The sequence below is a fragment of the Gymnoscopelus braueri genome (assembly GCF_963280865.1).
Source record: "Gymnoscopelus braueri genome assembly, chromosome: 23".
NCBI classification, from domain to species: Eukaryota; Metazoa; Chordata; class Actinopteri; order Myctophiformes; family Myctophidae; genus Gymnoscopelus; species Gymnoscopelus braueri.
Genome location: NC_137625.1, coordinates 13,620,160 through 13,639,073, shown reverse-complemented (window position 1 = coordinate 13,639,073; position 18,914 = coordinate 13,620,160). Strand labels below are relative to the sequence as shown.

General features: G+C 42.7%; 1 protein-coding gene across 1 annotated transcript in view; it reads right to left on the bottom strand.

The window, feature by feature from the left end:
* The window catches only part of LOC308079346 (neuronal cell adhesion molecule-like), a 106,307-nt gene that overhangs the window by 37,326 nt on the left and 50,067 nt on the right, over positions 1-18,914 (bottom strand). The window contains exons 3-8 of the mRNA XM_080420798.1: positions 8,787-8,998; positions 7,104-7,121; positions 6,007-6,112; positions 4,019-4,212; positions 3,059-3,181; positions 2,048-2,218 (exon numbers count right to left, since the gene is read on the bottom strand). Coding sequence (XP_080276924.1) covers positions 2,048-2,218; positions 3,059-3,181; positions 4,019-4,212; positions 6,007-6,112; positions 7,104-7,121; positions 8,787-8,880 — 706 coding nt within the window. The 5' untranslated portion in view covers positions 8,881-8,998. The remainder of the gene's footprint in view (positions 1-2,047; positions 2,219-3,058; positions 3,182-4,018; positions 4,213-6,006; positions 6,113-7,103; positions 7,122-8,786; positions 8,999-18,914) is intronic.

Below are 18,914 nucleotides of genomic sequence, written 5' to 3'. Positions count from 1 at the left end.
TGAGTGGCTCCAAGCTGCCTTTCAACCAAAAGGCCATGACACATGGGAACCAAATGGAGTTATGGGTTAAGAAGAAGGCACTATATGGATGCACACAGCCTGTGTGTATCTCCAGTTTGAAGAATGGAAGGTCAGATTAAGACAGATTAGACAGTAAAGATCCTTCAATATGTCTTTTTCCGGGGTTGGAAGAATGGAGGAAAAGACCATGGAAGGATCTACAAATCTATATACGATTGTGATGCCATTGCGTTAGTTTTGCATAGCTCTTAGGCATGCCCCAGCACTGCCATCTAGGGGCAAGGCTGATTGTGCTAGAATGAAGTCAGATCAGAGGTTTTTTTTCATACATTTCTTATTTCATATAATTATGATTGGTAAAATAAGGAGTGTTAATTTAACTCGGAGAGTGTAAAAATTGACCCTTACTGGTACATTATTACAGCGAAATTAACACTACGGATTTGATTCATGCATGGTAAAGGCTGAAGGCTGATATTGGTTGATTATTTCAAGTTGCAATAATATGCTGTGCAAGCCGTGAGTGTTGTGAGAAATAAGTTAAAAGCAAAAATATATATTTTATTAGTGTTAATTTAGTGACATGGGATGGGGTTGGCAATGAGTTAGGAGCGTGTAGTTCAAGGTTGGTATTGCAGGGTTAAGCCTGATTTATGCTCCATCACACGACGGTGTCGTGTACTGAAAATAGGCCTACAAGCTCACAACGTGTCCGCGGATGCGGCACGTTGTGAGATTGTAAGTCGGCTATTTTCGACGCACAACACTGTCTTGCAATGAAGTATGAATCGGGCTTAAGGCCAGGAAGTGAGGTCACAGGGCTGGGTTCACACTGAAGGGGGGTGTCGGGATGGAATAAACCAGCAGAACTCACCACTATAGAATTCAGTCATATTGTACAAAGCAGCCACAGTCTCATTCGTCACTGAAATTCAACAGAAAATCATAAGCATGCAATACTATGAAGGAATGCTGGGATGGGTAGTACTTTATGTTTGTGTACACTATACAATCCTCAGTTCTAATTTAGGTCGGTCAAACAGGTAGCTGAGTGGGTAGAGGCGCAGTCTGGGAACCGGAGGGTAGCCAGTTCGACCACAGGCTCGCCCAGTCAATGTGTTGAAGTGTCCCTGACCATTGGGCAAGACATTTACCCCACAAATGAACACTGAGGATTTTACTGTATACGGTACAATGGCTTTTTCTCACTGTGATAAACAATGGGGTACATAATAACACCCTGCAATTACTTAATGAAAACTCCTAATTCATGTCGTATTGTACTTACCATGTCCAGGCACAAGCTTTACTTTGCTAATTATGTGTTTATCGCGTGTCGTTAGTTACAACAACGCATTAACTTCAGGTATTGATTTTCCAAAAGTAATTGTGCTGTGTCATTGTGTGCTCACATTTCATTGTCATAAGTGAGCACAGTACATGTAGATAGTGTAAGATATCTGATTAAAGCCATTGTTGAGTAAAGTGTGACCGTAACAAACAGAATAGTCAGAATTTCCATTGCGAGCTCAGGAAATGCAGACAAGGAGAAAGACAATGACAGCGTTATGTCTCTGACATGGGTCGGTCTAATGACATGTCAGTGCAGCTCGCCCATGTGAAAGTTTCTATTTCTCATGAAAAGAGCAATATGAAAATGTACAAAAAATTATAATGAATGGGTAATAAAGATGGACAGTCAACCAAAGCTAAGGGAAGATTTTACGTTATCACAAATCTGAAACTAAACACTGAAATTAAAACGACAAATCTGAAAAGAAAAAGGGACCAAATTTTACTGGTAGCACAAAAACCCAGTACCTTTAAAAGGTGGTAGGTTACTTGAATCTTCAGATAAATAACACACTGGCTCATTTAACCACATGAAGTGGTTAAGTTGTAGAGATACTGACTAATAGATTATTATTATTAGCATTTTCATCGTTAAACACGTGCATGTGAAGCGGCGGTCTGGCAAGATGCTGGGACCGCATACATGCATGCATGCGCAGCGTTGGAGACTCACTGTCGAGCACGGTGATGGAGATAGGCTGTTTCTGCTGGATGGTCTGCGTGTGGGGGAAGCGGGCGTAGCAGATGTAGTCACTCCTGGTGTCCTCCGACAGGACGTTGGAGAAGTAGAGGTCCCCATTCAGGGCCTGGGACACGCGCTCGTCCTGAGGAAGCCTCTGGAAGTCTGGGATGGGTGAGGGAGGGAGGAACAGGGAGGGAGAGTGGGATAGAGATAACGCTCATAACAGTGATTCTTGTACATTCTCTAGTTGTAATTGCATCGCACCAGTGGTGGAAAAAGTACTCACATTGTTTACTTAAGTAAAAGTATCAATGCTGTACGGTAATCAAAATGTACTTGAGTAAAAGTACAAAAGTATTGGCATAAAGTCTATTGGTATAAAGTATTTGGCCAAAAGTAAAAGTACTCATTGTGCAGAATGTCTCGTTTCACATGTTATCATACAGTATGTCTAAAATGTATAAAAATCTTTTGAAAATAGCAGATCTACAAGCTTGTGAGCTTTTTCAAATAGCAAAAGTTTAAATAGGGCAGAGGTGGTTAATGTATGTTTTGTAATAATAATCGAAATCTACGAAGTAACTAGTAATGAAAGTATTCAAATAATTGTAGTGGAGTAAAAGTAAAATATTTGTCTCTGAGATGCAGTGGAGTAAAAGTAAAAATATAGAAAATTGGAAATACTCCATTAAAGTAAAAGTACCTCAGAATTGTACTTAAGTACAGTACTTGAGTACATGTACTTTACACCACTGAATTGCACATGTAATGATGGTGAAGATCAACTATCAATGATTAAGCTGGGGAGCCCCTGGAAGGGGATCCCTGGGGGTCCCGGGACCGTCCCGGGACCCCCAGGGACCACATGTTGAGAACCACTGGCAGAGAGCATACCAGCATAGCAATTCAAAAAGAGAAATGACATTTACTGTACATCCTTGGCATATTGAGCGATTCAAGCTGTGATTATATACAATGTATTGATTGATTTGATAAACTCACTGTTATCCATCCAGAAAATGACGGGAGGGGGCAGCCCAGCGGGGGGTTGACACGGCAGCAACAGCGAGACCCCGACTTGCACCATGATGGCCTCATTTCTCTCCTTTGACCACAAGGGGGACCCTGTGAGCCACGGAAACGTCACAGATTACATCAAGCTTTTGATGACATTGAAGTGAACCTTGCTCATCTGTATATAAAACCTGTAGTTAGTACTTAGTAGAATAATACAAGTCCTCAATCACGCATTTATCATTCTTGCATCAGTGTTGAAAATAAAGGGACCATCATGTCTATTTATTTGTTAGATAGACCAAAATGTCAAGGCTTTTGAGGAGCAGTTTAACCAAATACCCTAGCGTCCCTATTCTGGGGCGAACTTTGAGTGAAAAAAGCAGATCTACAAGCATATAAAGTTATGAGCTCATAGAGATGCTATTTTCGGGGGGAAAAACAGGGGGGGAAAAGGAACAGACCTAGTATAGAATCAATCAAGAAGATTTATGTGTCACTATTCCTACAGTTACAATCAGCGACATGCAAGAGAGGTGAGGTGTGCAACTGAGCCCTGAGGAGAGCCGGTCAAGGGTTAAAGTGGTTACAATAACTGATTTAACCCATTCAAACCGGGAAAGCACCTGTGTCATTTTAGATTTTAACCTATTTAACTGTTATAATATACTTTGTCTATTCAAAAATAGCAGATATACAAGCTCATCGTGATGTGCCATGAGCTTGTAGATCTGCTATTTTTGAAAAATCTTGATTTTTTTTCAAAACCTTATATATAGTATATATTTTTTGAAGCAAAGTTTTGAACTAAAATCTTTGCTTCTGGAGGTCCCTGGAACCTAATATTTTGAGATGGGGGTCTGGGGCCAAATACATATAATTTTGAGGGTCCAAAGTTTGAGCACCACCGAAAACTGTTTACTTGGAATGAAAAGTGCAGCGACTTACTGGATTGTCTGATGACTATGTTGTTGGAGAAGGCTGTGCCATGTTCGTTGCTGGCGGTACACTGGTACGTCCCCTCGTAGGCCTCTGCCTTCTCCCCGCTGATGTCGATGACCAGCGTCCCGGAGCCCGGGCGCAGCAGGACCTTGGAGTCCTTCTCCACGTCGAAGTGCGTGCTGTTTCTCGTCCACGAGAAACTGCGCTCGTCAAGAACAACATAACTGTAGTTAATGTTACGGTTCGAGGTTAGCACTTCAAAATCATATTATTGCAAAGCTACTGATGAGGTTTACTCAGAGGCATTTTAAACAGAAGACTAAGTAAACAGTTCTGATGGGAAAGACATCCAAAAGGTTGGCACATCATGGTCGTACAATATAATGAAACACCCATCTAAACAAGTTGTATCCTGTCATATAGGTGTACATGTTTAAAATCATTCATGAAAGTAAGGGAAGATCTTGTTGTGAATGTTGGTATTTTAACTTGCATATTAAACAAACAAAAACAAAGTCTATCCTGGTTTAAATGGCCTGATACAAATACAAATCAGGCGTGATTGTTCAAGTATGCACACAGCTGTTCCTTATTATTCCCTCTATTAGTTGAATTAATTTGAAGTGGGTGGAACATCTCTCTCTCTCTCTCTCTCTCTCTCTCCCCCTCTCCCTCTCTCCCTCTCCCTCTCCCTCTCCCTCTCTCTCTCTCTCTCTCTCTCTCTCTCTCTCTGTTATGTATGTGATTACCTTGCTCATTGTAAGTCACTTTGGATAGAGTGTTGATAAGAGTCTACGAAATGCCTAAATTGTAATTGTAAGTCATGAGAAATGGGACTAAAATCAATGAGAACAAACAAACAATAGAGTATATAGCACACGGGTACCCAAAGCCTTCAAATAATAATCTGGAACCATTCAGTTCTGTTCATTTTTAAGACTCGTTTGTATTCATCGCAGACTGCAAGACATGCAAACGGATTGATTCTAATTGACTTGGTTCAGAGGCTGGGAACAGATCTGTCAAACTGTGGTTAATGTGCTCTGCCAGGTTTCTAAAACATTGGTCTCCATGGCAGTGGTTGCCATGGTGATTTGTATTTTCACTTCTCTGGGGTTAAATTACCCTCAGGCACCAGATTTGGAGTCAGCCTCAGTCATAATGAACTAATCATTGTAAACTGATCATAAACTGGCTCAAATTCTTAGTTATTGCTCATTTTTTTTATTGCTAGATAGTACATTAAAATCTTCTCACAGATGGTCAAACGTTCATTTCTCAGATAGTAGTTTCATTGTTATTCTTCAATGAACAGAATCTGACAGGCCTATAACTCACCGGTACCAAACCATCTAACCAAACCATACATTGGAAACATGCTGTCTTTAGATTACATTGGGCAAACAAGGGCTGAATTCCTCATTCCAAATATTGAATCGTTTGATTGTCATGGCAACGGACCTGCGTAGAAGCACCTATTTTTAATATGCTTTGGATCCTTCAATTACGGAGTTGTTCCTTTGTTATAGCTATCCGCATAAAGCTCTCACAGTAACCGGAGGGCCACAGTACAGGTACATAGCAATCTTTCTGTTTATTCCCTTTCATAAGTGTCACTTTCAACCCAATTTTAGGTATGTCATTAACTCTTTCACTGCCAGAGTATATATTTCATATGTTGGCTAGTCAAAAATAGCAGATACACAAGCTCACAGTGCGGCACGAAGTGAGCTTGTACATCTGCTATTTTTGAACATTTTTTAAAAATCTTGAAAGTGTTAGAAACATTTTGAATAATTTTGAATTACAAAAAAGTTTGAGAACTACTGATTTAGAAGGCCTTTGCAGAATCGGCCTGGGGTCTTAATGGGTAAATATCCCCACAAGGACCAAAATGTTGGTCCTCACAAGTATAATAATACAAGCACACACACACACACACACACACACACACACACACACACACACACACACACACACACAGGATTCCTCACCTGGGATGGGGCTTCCCCTTGGCCTCACAGTGAATGACAATGTTTTCCCGGGGGTCAAAGATGTAGTCTTTAGGGGACTGCAGAGTTATAGTGGGGGGCTGGGGCACTGCAGGAGCACAGGTACAAGGAAAAAAGCTTCATTTATACAGCATTACACACAACGCTGTTGCTTGCCAAAAATAACTGATGTGCATGAAAATGTGTTATTTTCGGCAAGCATCATCGTCGTGTCGAGTATATTAGGCTTACGTTAGATATAAACACAGGTGAGTGACTAAACGCACGCACACACAAACACACTCACACACACGTGTGCACGCGTAGTCGCGTACACACACACGCATGGACACACACACACACACACACACACACACACACACACACACACACACACACACACACACACACACACACACACACACACACACACACACACACACACACACACACACACACACACACACACACACACACACACACACACCATCATAGTACAAATGCTATATGCTACTGCTAAACACTAATGCTTGTACAGTCTTGTTGGACAGACGATAAACGGACAGCATGCATGAAGTCATTCAAAGTCAGACAAACATTTCCACAGATGTATTCACACTGCAAAATCCTGAGTCTGCATTTAAATGAAAACTGAGGATTTCACTGTGTGCACTAGAATCACACTATCTAGACCAACTCACAACAACGGTCAAACAAACTACAAGTTATTTCACCACTGGCGATGCAATGGTGCTCTGCAACCATTCAATGAAACGGCAATCCAGCAAGCAAGACTCGAAAAAACAAAACAAGCTAGTGAATTAGTACACTGTAAAATCCTCAGAATCCTTGTTAATTCATTTCCAACTCTGAAAGGGTGCAAACGGCTCCAAATGGACCCTTACGGATCCATTTGGTTCTGTTTGCACCCTCTCAGAGTTAAAAGAACTCTCAGGACTTTACAGTGTAACACAGGGATGGTATGGCGGCATGCAAATTTGGCACCACTCCAAAACCACACACCGATATGAGAAGTTTTATAACAGATAAAACTCCACACAGAAAAAGGCACGGCAGGCGCCCTCTTGCAGCCAACTTACATCCTTCCAGTACTTTAGCTTTATGTCCACCGTGAGGCGCCATATCACAGTGAAGGAACATTGAGGAGAGGGTTGGGTGTTAGTTTACAGGGAGTGGACAGCATGTAATGGGTCAAACAGAGGCACTTTCAAGTACTCGGGGCATTTGGTTGCATTGTGTTCGACTGCCTAAACATAGACAGGGATCTGATTATGGTTTTATAAGGTTTGTTATTTCCCTGAGTCATGTCTAATGTCTATAAGGCAAAGCAATCACGTACAGTAGTTTTCAGTGTTAAAAAAAGTGCCTTCCCCAACGAAAACAGAAGCATACATGGATAATAGCCGCTGCCAGATTTCAAAGGTATACAAAACAATAACTTTGGATGCGTCAATTTTATGATCAGGGAAAAAAAAGGGGAGTGATACGTTTATTTGGCACCTTTTTAAAATCTCTGTGGATTTAATATTTTATTTTTATTATTTGTGACCTTTAAAAGGCCACTGTTCAATTGTATTTGATTGTCAATGGGAGTTGCAATCGATGCCCGACAAGTAGTTGAAGACATATTAGTTTGACCCAGGAAATGTACATCATACACTACAGTATGCGTAGATAGGTAGATAGAAAGTTCCTCATGTGATTTCATCAATGAATACCACCACCATGCAATGCTAAAAATGCAGGGCAACCCCTAGAAAAGAAATATACAGAAAATATGAACCATAGAAACATACTAGCTTGATTTACACAAAGGCTGTCTTGAAACACCTTATCTCCAAAAGATTTATTTTGCCAATGCTTAAAATGTTAGACCAGCCAGTGTGTAACAAAATCAAGCCTCACATGGGGGTCAATTCAACATCATTTCAATCAAATGTGTATGGAACATTTTTCAATTTGATTACCAAAAATAGAACGCTTGTTCTCAGTTATGCTTCAATTCTTCATCAGATTAAAGGTAGGGTAAGTGATATTCTTTGGTTTAAACACAAACTGTATTGTTAAAAAGTTAAAGCTATAGTAGAATATGTATTGTCTATTATTTTCTGCCTTCTTTGAGTTTAATTCTAGTTCGTAACAACAAGATTTTTGTTAAGCTATTGTTGTATGTGTCCCTCAGAATAGTTATTTTCTTTTGGTTTGAAATAGCTCTATATTCTGATAGTAAGCATTGCTATATTGTTTGTTTCATAACAGAGGTCTTACCCGTCTCTCAAGCTCTTTAATAAAGGAGGGTTGCCAATTTCATCCAATCAGGAGAGAGAACCCATTTATCAGCTTAAATGTTATAGTGTTTCAGTTCCAATTTTGGCTGCTCATTTCTTTGTGTCATCACTTCTAATTTAAAATTGTGTCCTGTGTGAGTTCTCTCTCCTGAATGTGGATACAATTATCCTTCAGTATCCTGACCTGAAATGCATTTTCTGTTTACTAAAGAGCTGGAGAGATGGGGAGACCCCTGTTAATGAACAAACACTCTAAAGCAATGATTACTATTAGAATATAAAGCTATTTAATACTCACTTTAACAAAAGAAAATCACTTACTGCACCTTCAATACATTTGAACATAAACGTTAAATGTTCAAATTTTCAAAAACTGAATCAATTGTTAGAAATTGAACTGAGCCTCAGTGTAATGGTCGAGTAATCAGATTGAATGCGACAATGGGACAATGATCGAGAGTCGATCAGGCTTACGGTCAAGAGGCACTTCCAGGGCTGAGGTCAGGTGACACAGGAGTATTAACGGCACGGCCCCAAAGCCCGGCGCCCACTTCCTCTTCCTGTCCATGCTCGGCTGTGTCACGGCAACAGGCCTCCCTCCAGGTTCAGTGCAAAGTTCTGCTACGCCACACGATGAGGACGCTCAGACCGATGTTTGTGTGTTAGCATCCAGGCCGCACACTCAGCTGTTGAGAGATAGAGAGAGAGAGAGAGAGAGAGTGTGAAAGAGAGACTACTTCAATAACGTGAAAGACACACACAGGTACAACACCAGAGGGAGCAACACTGATCTCGTTCAACCCAGATTCGGCACAAACATGGGGTTAAATTTGTTCTACTGCTATGCCACCAAAATGTGGAATGCCCTACCAACAGACATCAAACAGTGTGACTCCTTACCCTCCTTCAAAACCACCATAAAAGAGTGCCTGTCTGCAATTTGTAACTGGTCCTAGAAAAGACATCTAAGCTTAACACCAGAAATGACCCCCCCCCCCCCCAACTGTTTACTGTACAAACACTTTATTGCTACTAGTGTTGACGATGTCTTGTATATTACTGTATATTATTGTAAGTCTTTAAATGTGTTGATGAATTTAACACAAGACAAGATTCACAGTAAAAATCATCAATGTTAATTAAACTATGAGAATGTCCATACATTCTCATAGTTTAATGGCTCATAGTTTAGTGGCCGTTGGCCACTTAAACCCTCTATTCTTAGCAAAACGTACACGAGTTGCAACTGTACTTGGACCACCTTATTTCCCTCTACACCAGATTTATTCGGCAAAAATAGCCAATCTACAAGCCCACAATACGTCGCATGTGGGCTTGTGGGCAACTTTTGCCTACTGTTCCCTCAGAATATGGATGCTTGGGTTCAAGAGTTAAATTAACACTCAGTATGTTACAGTGTAGCAGATGATTAATAGTGCATCACATGTATGTGCGTGCGATAGAGCCTGTAAACACTGACACGTGAGTTCAACATGCAGGTGGGGGATCACAGTAGCGTGTCACACACACACACACACACACACACGAACACACACACACACACACACACACACACACACACACACACACACACACACACACACACACAGTTCTGCCACTCGTACACATGCATACTGTGCATACGTTACGTTGTCTTCTATGTGCCATATGGGACAAATTGCACGTGTGCACACACCCAGGAGAGATGGCTTCTGTCGTTTGGCACCACAACAGTGCAGACCGTGGGAGACAGATTCCTAAGTACAGCCACCACACGCTCTTATGTTGACATTAACAGGCAGTTACGAACTGCATCGAGCTAAGTTTCATGTGTAAGCCACAAGCATGTGAAAAATGTAATTATGTCTATTGTTGTGTAGTGGGGTGTTCGTGCTTGCTTGCGTGTGTGCGCGCGTGTGTGTGTGTGTGTGTGTGTGTGTGTGTGTGTGTGTGTGTGTGTGTGTGTGTGTGTGTGTGTGTGTGTGTGTGTGTGTGTGTGTGTGTGTTTCCTTAATTCTGTCTTTGAACTAAAGAGCCACCAGGAGAACTATTTCACTCGAGTTAAATGAACAGCTGGGGATTTTACAGTGTAGGAGCTCTTGTGTTAATTGGTGATGATTTCCAGACAGACTAAGGTACATACATTATATCTGGCAGCTGAGCACAAAGCGGCGTGACTGTACAGAAGGGCAGGGTGATATGACTTCAAAGCAATATCACAATTATTTGATTTCAATTAATGAAAGATTAGTTTAAATAATATAGAAAATACCAGATCTACAAGCTCACAACGCACCGCGACGCAATGCGTTGTGAGATTGTAGATCGGCAATTTTTGCTATTATTGTACACCACTGTTGTACAGTATAGTACAGGGTTAATCGGTTAATCAGACTAATCAATTTAGCCGATTATAAAAAAGTTTCCCCGATTATTCAGTTATAAGTTGGTTATTGGTTCTAAGTAGGGAAATATTTGGGGTGAATTGAACAGCCCTAGGTTGTACAGTCTGTGTTTAGCTGCAGCAGCCTGCAGGTGAGGATGGAGAGAGGTGGCTGGGGGTGAAGCACAATGCTGCAGGCAGGTAAATGGCTTAATGCTTTTCATTATTCATGATGCTCACTGCACACATAACATATATATGCTCTGACACACCACATGCACTCACACACGCACACACACACACACACACACGCGCACACACGCACACACACACACACACACACACAGGCATGCATGCACATACTGTCAGATTGCATCTAGCAAAGCAAGTTAGTCGATATAACCCCAGGACAGGGCCAATTACACTGGCATGTCCAATTGGGTGTTACTCTCACTGTCAAAAGAGAGAGAGAGAGAGAGAGAGAGAGAGAGAGAGAGAGAGAGAGAGAGAGAGAGATTGGCATCGGAGAAGGAGAGGATAAGGTGGAGATAGAGAGGAAGAGACAGATGGGGGAGAGAGAGAGAGGATAGAGAAATATAGATCCCGGATAATCATGTGACATCTCTATACTTGGCTGGTGATGATGACACAGTAAAATCGTGGGTGCTAACTTAAGTCCAAGAGTGTGGAAACCACATGGACCCTGATGCAGCGTTCACACTAGCAGCGTGTCTTGTAAGTAGGTCGGAGAGGCTTATTGTCGGTAGCAGCCGAGAACGTAGGTTACAGTGTGCTAGACCTCTGGGAATTGCTGAGGTGGAGCGCCACACCTACCATCAGCTCCCAGTACTTACCGCACGACCTGCCGCTCCCAAGCCGTGCCACTCATATGCTGAGTTGGCGGTGCCCCGGGATCGAATCCACGACCTTGTGGGTCAAAGGCGAGTGCTCTACTGACTGAGCTACCAGGTCACCAGTGTATGTGTCCTGGCATGGGCACTAGAAAAAAAGCTGGCTTTTTTCAGCGCTCCAAAGATGCAGTGAGGCATCAGTCAATGTTTTTTGTTTCATCATTTCCACTCCTTTTCTCTCTCACCACAAATCCTGACCTGCTCTGTTCCGTAAAAGGAAGAAAAGGGAAGTCTCAACGTTAATCATCAAAGGACCAACTTCCTCCCCCATAGAGGACAGAGCAGCCATGGTAGATGGGACCTTCCAGGGTAAACGTGGTTAAAATTCCTGTATTTAATGAGTGAAAGCACCGTGAACATTTATTTACACACAATTGGCTGGATCCTCTATGTTTTCTTTCCAAAAGTGGATACTGTACGACTAATGCTCTGTATGTTTGCATCTTGTCCCACAGTCTGTCTGTCTGTCGGTCTGTCTGTCTGCCTGTCTGTCTGCCTGCCTAGGGTCAAATCTCCAGGGAGACAGCATATTAACTGCCTCGGCATAACAAATCAGTAGACAACATAAATGACCCCAGCCCGCACCCACACGCACACACACACACACACACACACACACACACACACACACACACACACTTAACTGCCCCACGCAAATGTCAGCATCTCCATATTTCACTATCCAGAATGTCACAGAGTCTGCTAACGTGCATACATCTCTCCGCTGTCCAATCCACACCGAAACTGGTCTTTCTATTTCTTTGAAATGCACATCCCCACCCGTGGCCACAGCGTCATCCATCCTGACACTGAGGACAGAGGCAGTATCTCTGACCATGTCGTATGGTCAACACCTCACTTACACACATCACCTCACTGTTAACCCATTAAGACCGGGAACGCATCTGTGTCATTTTTAGATTTCTTTGGCTATTCAAAAATAGCAGATATAAAAACTCATAGCGGGGCACCGAGTGCCTATGAGCTTTCATATCTGCTATTTTTTTTTTATCTTGAAAGTTTGTGCAAATCTTTGAATATATATATTTTTAAAGCTAACATTTTAAACTCAAATCTTTGCTTCTGGGGATTCTACAAATGTCTTCTAAGTCCTAACAGTTTAAAGGAGAATTCCGGACAAATTAAGTGTTATCTTTGATGTCTCGTTACTCACCTACCGATGTGAAAAGTAGCGTTCTTTTTTTTCATATATTCCCCTGTCGTCATTTTTTAAACCCCCTCCGTTGTCATAATGGGAGCGCGTGGCTAAGGGAAATTCGTCTATTATAACCGACGCAAAGTTGTTTTTTTCACTACTAGTATTCATAGTAGAGTCTCATGATAGTCAAACATGCGTTGAAACTATCTGCGAGGCTGCCGTCAATAGACCATATTCACACGGCGGCCATATTGGAATTTAACATTGAAAGTGCCGCCACCCGGGGTGGCAACTTTCATTGACTTCATAGAAACATGGCCGCCGTGTGAATATGGTCTATGGCGAACGATTTAACACTGGTTGCTTGTTTCCAGATTCTGGCAACACGAGTTGCCAGGTTCTGGAAGAAACAAGCAACCAGTGTTAAATCGTTCGCCATTGACGGCAGCCTCGCAGATAGTTTCAACGCATGTTTGACTATCATGAGACTCTACTATGAATACTAGTAGTGAAAAAAACAACTTTGCGTCGGTTATAATAGACGAATTTCCCTTAGCCACGCGCTCCCATTATGACAACGGAGGGGGTTTAAAAAATGACGACAGGGGAATATATGAAAAAAAAGAACGCTACTTTTCACATCGGTAGGTGAGTAACGAGACATCAAAGATAACACTTAATTTGTCCGGAATTCTCCTTTAACAAATATATATATGTATTTGGCCACGGACCCCCATCTCAAAATATGTTGTTCCAGGGAAAAGGGCAAAGATTTGAGTTAAAAATGTATATGTATTCAAAGATTTGCACACATTTTCACGACTTTCTTCTAAACATAGCAGATCTACAAGCTCATAGCGCTGCACTCGGTGCCGTGCTATGAGCTTGTAGATCTGCTATTTTTGAATAGCCCAAAGAAATCTAAAAATGAAACACAAATGCGTTCCCGGTCTAAAACGGTTAACGTGTCTCAGAAACGTCATTACACTAGCAGTTCCACCAGTTGACATCCAGTTCCGCACGATTGTGCGGTGTGCTGACATGTAAAAGATATTTCTCACATGCAGACACACACACACGTGCGCACGCCCACGCGCATACACATATATTTCAAGCACACACTATTGTACGCTGAAGCAAAGAGGGAGAAAATAATTTGCCATGGCCCAGTCTCTCTCCCAGGCAGCAAGTCAGACATAAATGACGAGGAAGATGATGATGATGATGATGATAATGACGACATGAAAGCACAGGATGAAAGAGTTGATGCTGGCCAGGAGGCTGTGACATCTCCCCCCCCCCCCCCCCCCCGCTGTGACATATCCCCCCCCCCCCCCTGCTCTAACCTCTCCTGACTCAGGCGTCAGAGGTTAAGGGTCAGATGACTGGAAGCATGGGCCTCCAGCAGCCCCCTGTCTGCCATGTGTCACTCTCCACCACCGATCCTCCTCTCTCCCCTTTTCGTGCCTGTCTGCATCCATGAGTCTGCTTTTAATCTCCATTTGGCAGCCATCTTAAAGCTGCAGTCCATTCGCTTTATGTGCTACGCGGGATTCGAACCCGGGTCGCCTGTGTGGGAGACCAAACGTGTTCCGCTCATCCAAGACAGAATCCCCGCTTTATGTACTACGCGGGATTCGAACCCGGGTCGCCTGTGTGGGAGACCAAACGTGTTCCGCTCATCCAAGACAGAATCCCCGCTTGGCTGTGGGGAGATACTAGGCAGTACAACAAGTCAACCAGTAGGCGTCTTAATTTCTCAAGAATACTAGCTATATTGTATTAACATACTCTATCATACAGACTGGTTAACATAGTGTTTTATTGATTAAAATAGGTTCCTTCCAACCCTTCTGTCTTTTCACCCTTGACTCATTGTCTCATCCATCTGAAGACCACGTCTGGAGGCATGGTCATCAAACTGACCCTATGAAATCTACTACGACACACACACACACACACACACACACACACACACACACACACACACACACACACACACACACACACACACACACACACACACACACACACACACACACACACAGCAGGTGCAGGCCATCGCAAGTCCTCTGACACTAGGGGATGTGTGAGGACGAAACTTCAAAAAAGGAATTTAGTGACTGAAATAACATAATACTAAGTACTGTTGCTACCGAATCCAACTCAATATAGGCTTTCATGAAATGTATGATATGTACTGTACATTCAGCTATGTGTGTTTTGTGAGAAGCCAATTCAATTACCCTGTGTACATTGAGTACTGGTAATCTTCTCCTCAAAGTACTACTATTACTGCTAAATTAGTAGTACTAATTTCAGAGACATTCAGAGAACGCCACAGTAGCCTTTAAGCTGTACTGTATACTACAAGATCTCAGTCGCCAAACTACCAGATATAGGGACCCTCAGCCACGAGACAACCCAAAAATACACAGAGTAACTGGAACCATCATCTATTAAATATAAAGCCACCATAACTAGCCATTGATCTACTTGGTTTGGCAAAAGACTACATATATACTGTACATAATATATAGGCAGAAAGATGGACATAGACGGGAAGAAGGAAAAACATGACTTGTAGATGAGTAGTCAGGCTGAAAGACTGCAACCGATTGATAGACATGAGGGCCTTAAGAGACCACGTAAAACACAAGGACAAACACATAGTGAAGGACACACAAACACACATAGTGAAGGACACACAAACACACGAAAGGACACAAAAACACTCACACACGGTACGTAGATACATGCAAGGACACACGCACACACACACACACACACACACACACACACGCACAATTACTGTCAAGGACACAGACCAATGCTTATAACAATTACAGCTGGGATTACCAATGGTGCCTCTAGACTGGAGTGAAACCTGAACTCCATTGTGTTGTAGTGGTTTGAAAATTGATTCTGTAGCTGTGACACTTCTGTGAGGAGATCTGTCATTATCTTTTATTGCTACAGTATATAGTATTTATTTTTAGTGGTATCTGTCCTTCCTGCAACCAGAACTGGAAGACAACGCACTCAAAACAAAACATGCACTCTTTGAAGAATGACCCCATCCTCTTTCAAGATGATTGATATAACACAAAGTTCAAGCTAATTGGGAAACCTGTTAAATGACTGTAGGTAACTTTGACCCTTGAAAAGACGACAAGCCTTCAATTGAGAAGGGTGACACCTAAGAATGATTGCATTCGCAAAACTAAAACAAGTTGGGGTACTCTGTAATTCACTATAGTGTAATTTAGGCCATAATTTTCCTATATTTTAGAGACATTAAATACGACAGACACACACATTTGTTTTGTTTTAATCCTACTATTTAAAATACCTTTAATATACAGCATTACACCAGAATCGTGAATAAAGACACAAAAAGAATGAAATAGGGTCACGGACAGACTTGTTACAGAGCCTCCCGTACCCTTGGCAATGTGTGGTCCTGAGAATTCCTTCCCCTATACAGAGATGTGAATCTCATTACCAAACATAGACAGGAGACGCTGATATAACCGGCCGCTGTGTAAATGTCTCTCACCACTGCCCTCCACCTCCCTCGTTTCTCTGCTCCGTCTCCGCCTGTCTCTTTCTCAGACGCTTGTGTTTGTTCAGTCATTCGCCATCTGTCTCTCTCTCTCATCTGAGACATCACTAGATCAATACTGTCTGTCTGTCTGCAGGTCTGTCTGCAGGTCTGTCTGTCCACCTACCTCTCACCTCTCTCTCTCTTTGAAAAGGGAGCGATAGAAGTGATGAAGACTAACCTTCCTAATGCGATGAAGACAAATTTCGTTAGCTTCACAGCATAATTGCCTACTGTAAGTCATATTTTGAAGGTTTTCAAGAAAGAAGAAATGAAAGATTTAGCAAAAAAAAATTGCCAACGTTCCAAAGTCAACACACTAATTTAGCCTAAGTCACGTTTATCTACCTTTATTTATATCTGCCTAACTCTACTCTCCTAACACTGCTGATTCATCCTGCCTTATTGCCTATGTTCTCAGAATGCTTGTTACATTCTGAATAATTTATAAAGTCAAAACGTTAGCCTGATAGCATAATTGCTATCAGGCAATTAAGTCATTTTTGGAATGTAACAAGCATTAGAGAGTAGAGTTAGGCAGACATGTCAATTTGGCCAAAAGATTACGTAGGAAATTATGTTACAGTATGAGGCTAACGATTTATGTTTGCTCAGAGATAAGTGGTCCAGGCCTACTGCACTTTGTGCGAGAAGAAAATTGCCTTGAGATGTTACGGGCAAAGCCTTAATTGGGCTTTTTCTTGGTGTAAGAGTGAAAACAAGAGGTAATATATCATCTCACCAATACATTTGAATAGCAGGGCAGCATTCACACGCCTCTCTCTGTGTGTCTTCTGAGCAGAGTATTATTTACTAAAGCGCACTTTGTGCTGCGGACAATAGGTGGATAGTGTTGCACTTTTGTCCACCTGGGAGGGAAAGAGAGACGGTTTACGGAGCTTGGGAACAGAGCCGACATTCTTAAACTGTAGTGGAGTTATGCAGGGGGGTATATTATACTATGGCATATTTTCTGGTAAACAAATACTAGACATGGAGACATGTGGCTTTGCATGAGGATGCATTGTATCAGACCGTCAGACGCACAATAACTTTGACCCATAAGGATGAGGTAATGACGTACTTGTGTTACTGATTCTAAGCTGCTTCTCATGCTTATTTTATACTGTACGTACTTTGTTTGTACAACGGTGCAGCTTGCAATGCGTCGTGTTGTGCAGAGGCGCTCATTCCCAGCAGGCGAACCAGGAGGTTGCCTGGGGCTCCCGCCACTAGGGGGCCCCAGAAGGCCAACAGACGTTATTGCAATATCAAAGTGAGGCAAACTTGGGGTGACCACAGTAACACCCCTTTGCAATGACATCTCAGTAGGAAACCTCAAGGCCCCCATGCACCGCGCGTGTGTTTGTTCAATGAGGTGCTCTATGACGGTGACGTGGTCTGTTGATACACATCTCTGTGCATATCATGCCGTTGTTCCTACAGTACTTTTCGCTAAACAAGATTGCCTAAACATACTGTATATGATTCTTTTCCCACAACTTGACAGTCAAAAACAGTCCCACTTGGGAGATGCACCAGTACAACTACAGTCTTCTACTGTTGGCCACTGGGAACTTCTCAGTACAACCACAGTCTTCTACTGTTGGCCACTGGGAGCTACCCAGTACAACCACAGTCTTCTACTGTTGGCCAATGGCAGCTACCAGTACAACCAACATCTACTGTTGGTCACTGGGAGCTGCCCAGTTGTTTTAAGAGAAGCTTCCTTCTGGGGAAAAATAAAATAAATCAACTCTATTTATCTGACTAAAGCCCTTCCGGAGAGAGACCTTAGAGCCTTTGTCCCTCACTTTGCCCTAACCGGACCACAGACAGCAGGGCTAGTCAAAACAAACGACCTCAGCCTCCGTCAGTCACACACAATCTCATGTACATAGACACATAATCACCCACACCCAAACATGCAGCGAACATTAACAACCATGCACACACACACACACACACACACACACACACACACACACACACACACACACACACACACACACACACGCCCACACACACACACACACACACACACACACACACACACGCCCACTCGAGTCCCGACAATTCACAAGTGGGGTCAGGCGATTCCAGCACCATCCGTCCGCAGAATCCCCCCAGCGCTTGCTGCTCGCCGGGGCTTTATGAAGTGCTGACGGTCAGCATACGTGCGACATGCCCACACACCACCGACAGCTCCCACCCGCCTCTCCCATGAACGCCCTGGGGGATCCATTGTCCTGGACATGGTGTTTACTGGTGGGAGAATGCTGAAACTGCAGAGCTGCTCTATAGGGGGCACGGTGAGGACAGCACAAGCAGTATAGAGAAATGAATGTAAAAAGTCCCTGTCACTGCTAGCCCCTACAGTTAGTCGTGAAGAGTGTGGACCTGTGGTTCTGAAAGCGGGGTCGGGTTCACCCAGGGGTCTTTTAGGGGGTTTCAAGGGGTCCCAAGCTAAATTATGAATAGTATGGAACGGAACCTAATGGACCCTTACAGGGCTTTTTTTTGGGGCCTTTATTATTGATAGGCA